Below are 9,409 nucleotides of genomic sequence, written 5' to 3' on the forward strand. Positions count from 1 at the left end.
ATCAGTACTTCAACTAATTAAAGTTTTCGATTTAAAATGAGGATATGGAGTCACACCAGAGGACATGGTTTTCAGAGACAAAATGTATCAGGTTCCTACGCTTTCGGAAATATATGGCAAAAAATGATTGACATTTACTAAAATAGACACTTGTACAGTTATGCTGGAAGTATTTATTAACATTTTTATACTTTTCAATTTATAAAAGTTGTAATTTATTGAACCATGTATTAAACAGTCATGCCATAGGACAATAAAAGCGATATGTCTGTTATACCGCGCTATAGTGGCTGCGGGGTGTTACGTGACAATTATGATGTGTCGCCATGGAAACAACAAAGGGAACGTTCTAAAATAACGGTCGCTTAAAAACAAAATAATCTGGGGGGTCAGATAGAATATTTTAAACTCACCAGTGAAAGGGTTAAAAGTGCAGTAATTTTACTGTCCAATACAGCAGAACAATTACTTGCAATTGACGAGATGTGAAATATCCATCAGTAATTAATGATGGAAAATGTTTTGTTCAACACATGCTAATGTAATGACAGTTTTCTGGATACGAATCCCATGTTAATGGCAGGTGTAAGGAGGCCGGCAGTGTAATTTTGACCTTTATTGCATCACTGTTTACTAGCAAGCAGACAGAAGCATATGGCAGATAAAGACTGTGTTTGCTGATAGCTGCAGGTAAAAGTTCAGTGTTTTGTGTAAGAGTTTGTAACTGTATTTTTCATCTGCCATCTCTTTCACGGCTCTCTAGCAAAAGTGTTCAAGAAATACAAAGATGAGGATGCAGACTTTGCTCTTGGTGTTGCTGGTGTTTGTGTTCGGGCAACATGGCAGCACCTCCCCTATGCCCACTGAATGCCAGGACGCCGCCGTGGTAAAAGCAGCTGAGGAGACTCTAGAGCAGATAAACCTAGACAGGCAGGAAGGGTATGTCCTCTCACTGAACCGAATTTATGATGTCAAACAGGACATAAAGGTGAGTGTTGATACTATATGGATGCATTTGAATAGCTTTTTGTATGGGTCAGTGGTGAATAAAGATGTCCAAACTGAGGAAAAAAGGAAAAAAAATACATATGAAATCTTGGTAAAAGTAAATGTTAAAGGTGTAAATCACCAAAAAATAAAATTTTGCCATCATTTACTCACTCTCAAGTTATTTTAAACCTGTGTGAGTTTCCTTCTTCTGCTGAACACAAAACATTTGCCGGTAGCCATTGACCTCCATAGTATGGACAAAAAAATACCAGCATTCTTCAAAATATCACCTTTTATGGTCAGCAGAAGAAAGAAACACATACAGATGTGTAACAACAACTGTATGAGTAAACAACTTTTATTTTTGGGAGAACTATTTTAATTAAATTGTGTGGAATTTACTCAAATATTTCCTGAATATGTATATGTGTGTGTGTGTGTGTGTGTGTGTGTGTGTGTATATATATATATATATATATATATATATATTTTTTCCCCCTAACGGATCCTCTTCTTGGGTTCATACATGTTGGTATGTTAAAAAACACTATATTAAGCAAGAAGATTGATTAATTGATGTCAAGTCTAGTGAATTACATATTACAGTGTCAAAATTAACTTCTGTGTATACTTTCTACATAAGAGTCCAACACTAACAAATACATCTCAGTAATATAGTAGGCTAAATAAACAGATTACCATGAGAGCCTGAGTCCAAGTCCATTTCAGGTTGACTCACAGTTGGTTCAATGTTCACGAGACTGGAGTCATGAATGTAGTTGCTAGTGGTATTTTTATTGATCAAAAAAAAAGCTGCATAGGAAAAACTGAAGAAGAAGACATACTATACTATATATAAAAAATATAAAATATAGGGTATGTTTAAGCTAAAGGCTCATTTGATAATATTTTCCTCTAAATCACCAGATGGCAGAAAAACATGGCAAAACATTTTTCAAAACATTTGCTTTTCAAAATGCACGTGCAAATTTGTCTGATGCTTGACGCGATCGCGGGCAGCAGCACAAAGTCGATTCTGTGCTTACTTGATCTAATTTTTGGTGTTTTTAAAAATGTTGTAGATTTAAGTAGCAAAAGAAAATCGCTAAAATTCTTGAATATATCATGAGACAAAGGTCTTCTTAATGATTTCCAGTTTTGTTTAAAATAATTAAAACAGCAGTTTCTAAATAACGAAAGAATATGTGAAAGTATGGAATTTAGGGTAAAAAGCGCCCCTGCTGTTGGGGCTAAAAGGGACAATAATTAACATGATAATTAATAGATGGCTGACTTTTCCATTTGTTGACATGACATTGTTAGATTCAGATGGTAAACATCATGTATGTTGGGTGTCCATCTCAGAGATAATCACCATGTTTGGAATAAAAACATCATATTTAAAAACTTGATATTAATTATATCATATCATAAAAAAAAATAATGAAAAAAAATGTTGTTACTGCTGTACATCTATTTTAAATCGCTATGGTATCTTCTTCAATGCTTTAAGAATCTTGACATTTTAAAAATGTTGTTTCTGTATTTATATTAACATATTTTAATTACAGTATATTTATTGAACAAAAATATTTATTGTTTTTATCAAAATAACCAGAAAACTATGCTAAAGTGATTGTTTTGAACAAGTATTAAGTTAGACATTATTTAAAAAAAAAAAAAAAAAAACTATTTATATCAGTACTTTGTGCCTTTTACCCCGTGCTGGTCAGCCACCCCCTTGCCACCTCATACATTTATAAGATTTAAAAAAAAAACAAAAAAACAACAACAACTGTGATTTACGTCAAAATCTGTTGCTCCATAAATGTTCAATATAAAGTATTTATTTTTTTGCAGTCCTGCACTTTGTTGTTGTTGTTGTTTTGTTTTTTCATTTTCAAAAAGAGTTCAAAAGAAATGGAATAAATGGAAGATGCACAAAGACTAAACACATGAGTGTGCGTATCTTAATTTTTTAGGGGGAAAATACATTTGCAAACGTTAGAAACTTCTCAGAATTTACAAGTTTTATGTTTTCCCTCATTAAAAAAGTTCTAAGTATCGTAAGTATTTTATTTATTTATTTATTTTTACCAAATATATTGATTTATAGAATTGCAAAATATATATTATTATCATATTTAAAATCCAAAAAAAAAAAACTTACACATTTTTATTTTTCATCAAATATGTAGGTTTTTAGTTTAGATTAGGTTTTTGGAACTGAAATTAAAAAAAAAAAAAAAGAAAAAAAAGAAAAAAAACGCAATCTGAATTCACATTACCATGTTGAAAATGAAAAATTCTAATATCAGAAATTGTTAAAGTATGAAAATGTCTTCTTCTTTTTTTTTTTTGGAAATGAAATCTGAAAAGACATGCAACAAAGATAAATGAATAAAGCTCGGGTCTTTCAAATGTTCTTTCATGCTAGTTTGATTAATGTCATGTTTGTCTCTAACAAAGGCAGAAGGCGTGAACCAGTTACACCTGACGATTGATGTTCTGGAAACACAATGTCATGTGATCAGCAGGAAAAAGTGGAAATCTTGTTCTGTTAAGGGGATCGGCAATCTACCGGTATGCGTTTTACTCTGTAGAGCAGTTCATCAGAACTCCATGGACTTTTTACAGTCAAATACTTGTATGCACTATAAAATATCTGTTTGACTAAAGAGTTTACTGTTATCTAAACTATATTAGGTGTTTGGGACATGTGGCGCTTCGGTTTCCCTTCAGAGCCCCATCAAAGTTGAGAATTACAACTGCACCATCCAACAAGGTGAGCTGTGATTGCATTAACTACTCTTACTTTAATAGAATGTTCTGTCCATAATGTTCTGTTATTTAGCTAACTAGTTCACACTGAAAGTAACTTAGATCTGTGGCTTTATATAATGCTTTCACCTTTATCCATAGGTATAATAAGTTTACTTTGTAAGATGCTGACTTTGTCTCACTGTTCACAGTGGCAGCTCGAGATATAGTAAACACTTGCCCCGACTGTCCAACTGCAGAACGCTTAGATGATCCAGTTATATCTGAGACCACGAGACTGGCCTTGCAGAAATTTAACAAAGAGAACGCTTCCCCACATTTCTTTGCTCTTCTGAATATAACATCAGCCAGCATGCAGGTATGTCAACGCCAGTAAATCAGTCGATCGATTGGTTGTATCCTGCACATGTGACTGGAGACGTGTGTTGTGTGTGTCGCAGTGGGTCGTGGGTCCGTCTTACTTTGTGGAGTTCACCATTCAAGAGACTGACTGCAAGAAAAGCACTGCTGATATCGACCTCACGCAATGCAAGCTGAAGGACTCAGCGTCAGCTGTAAGAACTCAATTCAGATCAATATAAAATGAGGAATGCACTTTAAACTTGCTTTATATTTGGCATTAAAATATCTGTGAGTGGAGTAACCTTTCTTTCTGCTGTCTAAAGCAAAAGGGGTTTTGCACTGGTTCACACTTCAACGCTGAAGACGGGCTCGAGATGAAGGTTCCTGTTGAGGTCAAATGTGAAATCTTTCAACCAACTGTGAGTGGTTTGCACTGGATGACTAAAAGTATAATATACAGTAGTGTAACAGTAGTTCAGACTTTTTTTCAGTAACAAGGAAATATATCCAAAGAAGTAGCAGGTCCACCTGACGTATTTACTTTTGAAACATAAAGTTTTGGACATAAGTTTTGGAAAACCTAATTGTAAATTGCATACACTACCATTCAAAAGTTTGTGGTTTGTAAAATTTCTTAATGTTTTTGAAAGAAGTCTCCTCTGCTAACAACGCTGCATTTATTTGATCAGTAATACAGTAAAAACAGTAATATTGTAAAATTGCAATTTAACAAATTTCCTATTGTAATATATTGTAAAATGTATTTATTTCTGAATTTTCAGCACCATTACTCTTTATAAATCACCCTAATATTCTGATTCGCTGTTCAAGAAACATTTCTGATAATAACAAATGTTAAGAACAGTTGCTGTATCATTTTTTTTTTTCAAAAAACATATACACTTTTTGTTTAATAGGAAGTTCACAGGAGTAAAAAAGTAATAGATTTAAAATGCATTTATTTTATGCTAAGTATAGCTCAAGTCTATTAACATATTTACTGACATATCGCTTGAGACTTACTGATATAAACATTATAATTAAACTTTATTTGGAGTACTACTACACAATGCACATTTCTTAATATTAAGCCTAAAATGTGTTTTAATGTCACTAGTGATGAGGATTTGTACAATTTGAAGATTGTATGATCTGTAAATAATATCAGTCTTTAGATGCAAAATATTTAAAGTGTATTTAAAGTATAATTGCAATAGATCCACTTTAGCACAATTAAATATACTTCAGTATATCTTTAGTTGGACTTCAGCACTACTTACACATAATTAATGCATTATGTACAAAATTAGTTGTTCCAATTTAGCAGACCTTAAATATACCAGTTTAGTAAACTAAAACTACACTTGCAGGGTTTTTTATTACATACAAAATATGTAAATGTAATTGTAGGTGTCACGAATCTGGTCGGTGTCCCGTTGTACACTCACCACCAGATGTCACTCTCGCTTCACCTACACACTCTGACTGTTACTTTGCATCTCGGACTGCATCTCCCATCCTCCACTGCTCTGATTGCGTCAGCCCCCGTGACCAATCAGGCGTTCTATAAAAACCCCGGTCCTCCCCAGTTGCACTTCATGGATTGTTGAATCGTTGAATCGTTATTGTATTATTGTATTCCTAGTTTCTGGTTTTTGATCTCCCGCCGGGTTTTCTCGTCTACGTCTGTCTAGCCGCCTGCCTTGTGGACTATCGCCCCCTTGTTTGTCGGTTCATTCTCTTCGTCTGCCGGTTACACACCTGTCTGCTCCTGTATCGACCCTGCCTGTACGACCATGTCTTTGTCTCGTCCCAATAAAAGCTCGCATATGGATCCGCTCGCCTCTCGTCTCGTTCATCTCGTAACAGAACAATCCATCACCACAGGATCCAGCAGCTTTCACCCCGGACATTCATCCGATATGGACACGGACATAATTCTTTGCAGGATTAAACAGAGATCACGCACACTGGAACAATACACCCGTGAGTTTCTCTCCATCTCAAATTATTCCACCCTCCCGGACTGTATAAAGATTGAAATATTCTGCGATGGCGTGAACGAGCCGTTAAAGGCGAGACTGAGACGCGAGGGTCCGCGCTCTTCGCTTGTGGCTTTCATGAACTTTGCGTTTATGTGTGTGGGTTCGCCGTGCACCGTGTGGGTCGCAGAGAGGGAACGCGACAACGTGGTCATGGCGACCGCGCCTAGTCAATTCACTACTGATCTTCACGAAGCAGGTCAAGTCACAGTTGGTCACCACGAACCAAGTCACATCCTGCCCGATGGCTCAGAGCCCCATCACGCCTCGTCTGACCGCTCAGAGTCAAGTCACGCCTCGTCTGACCGCTCAGAGTCAAGTCACGCCTCGTCTGACCGCTCAGAGTCAAGTCACGCCTCGTCTGACCGCCCAGAGTCAAGCCACGTCCCGCCTAATGGCCCAGAGCCTCTCCATGTTTCATCAGACCTCCCAGTGCCTCGTCATGTCTCGTCTGACCTTCCAGAGCCGTGCCATGCCTCGTCTGATATCCCACGATCACGGCCTATCATGATAACCAGTGTACTGGACCCACCACAACCTCCCGCTGCTGCTCTTCCTCTAATGGCGGTTGCCATCTGGTGTGTGTGTGCTGCACACTGTGCCCCTGAGGCCATGTCTGTTCACCAGTCTGCTCCAGAGCTCCCGTCTGATCTCAAACCTGCTCCAGAGTTCCCGTCTGATCTCAAGCCTGCTCCAGAGTCCCTCTCTGATCTCAAGCCTGCTGCAGAGCTCTCGTCTGGTCTCCAGCCAGCTCCAGAACTCCCCTCTGATCTCAAGCCTGCTGCAGAGCTTTCGTCTGGTCTCCAGCCTGACCCAGAGCTCCCCTCCTGCGCCTCCTGCTCTGCCTCCGGCTCCGCCCTGGAGGGCTCCTGCGCCCCCTGCTCTGCCTCCGGCTCCGCCCTGGAGGGCTCCTGCGCCTCCTGCTCCGCCTCCGGCTCCGCCCTGGAAGGCTCCTGCTCCACCTCCGCCCTGGAGGGCTCTTGCTCCGCCTCCGGCCCCACCCTGGAGGGTACCTGCTCTGTTGGTCCTGCCTCAATCTCTGGGCTTCCCTCATGGACCTGGTCCTCCAGCCCTCGCCCTGTCTCGCTCCCACCCCACCGCTCCCCTGGACTGTTGTTTCCTTCAAGCGTCTGGAAGCCGCTCCTTGGGGGGGGGCTATGTCACGAATCTGGTCGGTGTCCCGTTGTCCACTCACCACCAGATGTCACTCTCGCTTCACCTACACACTCTGACTGTTACTTTGCATCTCGGACTGCATCTCCCATCCTCCACTGCTCTGATTGCGTCAGCCCCCGTGACCAATCAGGCGTTCTATAAAAACCCCGGTCCTCCCCAGTGCACTTCATGGATTGTTGAATCGTTGTATCGTTATTGTATTATTGTATTCCTAGTTTCTGGTTTTTGATCTCCCGCCTGGTTTTCTCGTCTACGTCTGTCTAGCCGCCTGCCTTGTGGACTATCGCCCCCTTGTTTGTCGGTTCATTCTCTTCGTCTGCCGGTTACACACCTGTCTGCTCCTGTATCGACCCTGCCTGTACGACCATGTCTTTGTCTCGTCCCAATAAAAGCTCGCATATGGATCCGCTCGCCTCTCGTCTCGTTCATCTCGTAACAGTAGGTTACCTAGCTTGAAATACATGTATTTTACATGTACTTTACTGTATTTATTTTTCACTACGCTGTAAAAAAGTTTTTACCTGTTTAGCAACTGCCTTAAAATTTTAAGTTAAATCATCTCAAAAATACAGTCATTTCAACTCATAAGTTAAATAAATTCATTTAAACATGTGGGTTGAAATGACTTGTACTTTTAAGTTGATTTAACTTAAAATTTTAAGGCAGCTGCTGATCTTAAGTTTTTAAGTTGAAAATGTAGAACATTTTTACAATGTAGGGACAAATGTCTTCACTGTCACTTCTGATCAATTGAATGCATTCTTAATGAATAAAATTGTTAATAGTAGTGCAACTGCTAAAAGTTTATTTTGTCAGCTTTTAAAAGTACACTAGCAGATAAGCTCAAAACTACTACTAAACTAAAGCTGTATGAAAGATACTGTTAACTTGTCCAGTGTTGTTAGTTTCTGATTACTTGAACTAAAGTTTCAAAATAAAGGATTTTTGTGCTGATGTAAATCAGCCAGAGCAAAAAAAAATGTAAACTGGTTTGTGATTTTTCATTTTTCTTTTGTGTTTTGGTGTTCTCCAGGCTGTTCAGCAAGGACCTTTTGGATCAGTACATGTTCTGTCTCCTCCACCCATCCAATCTGCCCCCAGAGCCCAGCCCATGGCCAGCAACTGCCCGGGGGAGAGACGACACAACCTTGGACTGACAGAGCTGAATCTCTGATTGAAATCACTTGAAACCTGGCCATACAGTTTAAACAAACACTGTAGATGTTCACATTTCCCAAAAGACAAATGTGTTGGCATTATCAGATCTAGATTTTTTGCACAGGAACATTGTAAAATTTCTGTGTAGTTGTCTGAATAAAGTGCACAAGGAAGAATGTTCACAAGGCATTTTAATAAACACGGCAAACAAAGCAACTGTCACGCATAGTTGTCAAAACAGACAATGATGAAGAACATTAACTCATTCCCCGCCAGCTTTTTTTACCAGCCACTGCCAGCATTTTTGGTGATTTTCACCTAAATTTGATGGCCCTCAGAATATTTTCTACTATGAATATATGAACATATTATATATCAAAATAACGATCAGAGCCTCTGCTTTTAAACAAGCAAAAAATAAGTAAATAAATAAATGTATTCTATCTTTACGTGTTCATGTTTTTTCATCACTTGCATGCAGATAGGTTTCATCAGAAATACAACATTTTGGACAAAAAACTGAGAAAAATGAATTTTTATCAAAGCAGTGCATTTTCAATTAAAATACATTTAGATGTCATATTTTTTCACCTGTAAATAATTATATGAATAACTGAAATTGCATTCAACAAACAGACCCGGAAGTCGAAAGAGTTAAAAGAGAAGTCCACTTCCAAAACAAAGTTTCACATATAATGTACTCACCTCCCTGTCATCCAAGATGTTCATGTCTTTCTTTCTTCAGTTGTAAAGAAATTATGTTTTTTGAGGAAAACATTTTAGCATTTTTCTCCATATAATGGACTTGTATGGCGCCCCGATTTTGAAATGTCAAAAGGAGGTTTAAATGTGGGCTAAAACAATCCCAAATGCAGATGTAAATGATCCCAGCTGAGGAAGAAGGTTCTTATCTAGCGAAA

General features: G+C 38.4%; 1 protein-coding gene across 1 annotated transcript; it reads left to right on the top strand.

The window, feature by feature from the left end:
* The first annotated feature begins 626 nt into the window (after positions 1 to 626).
* si:ch211-284e20.8 (uncharacterized protein LOC563738 homolog) lies at positions 627 to 8,938 on the top strand. Its single transcript, XM_051094105.1, has 8 exons — positions 627 to 690; positions 764 to 988; positions 3,460 to 3,573; positions 3,697 to 3,775; positions 3,963 to 4,129; positions 4,212 to 4,325; positions 4,437 to 4,532; positions 8,365 to 8,938. The coding sequence occupies exons 2-8, from the start codon at positions 788 to 790 to the stop codon at positions 8,503 to 8,505; spliced, it is 912 nt and encodes a 303-aa protein (XP_050950062.1). The 5' UTR covers positions 627 to 690; positions 764 to 787; the 3' UTR covers positions 8,506 to 8,938.
* Positions 8,939 to 9,409: the final 471 nt, after the last annotated feature.

Source organism: Labeo rohita, chromosome 22 (genome assembly GCF_022985175.1).
Source record: "Labeo rohita strain BAU-BD-2019 chromosome 22, IGBB_LRoh.1.0, whole genome shotgun sequence".
Taxonomy (NCBI): Eukaryota; Metazoa; Chordata; class Actinopteri; order Cypriniformes; family Cyprinidae; genus Labeo; species Labeo rohita.

What these genes read in the sequence shown, in the direction of transcription:
- si:ch211-284e20.8 (XM_051094105.1), top strand. Translation starts at nt 788, where the DNA reads ATGAGGATGCAGACTTTGCTCTTGGTGTTGCTGGTGTTTGTGTTCGGG. An exon ending in TAACATCAGCCAGCATGCAG is followed by an intron (nt 4,130 to 4,211) that starts GTATGTCAACGC and finishes TGTGTGTCGCAG; the next exon opens with TGGGTCGTGGGTCCGTCTTA. An exon ending in GTGAAATCTTTCAACCAACT is followed by an intron (nt 4,533 to 8,364) that starts GTGAGTGGTTTG and finishes GGTGTTCTCCAG; the next exon opens with GCTGTTCAGCAAGGACCTTT.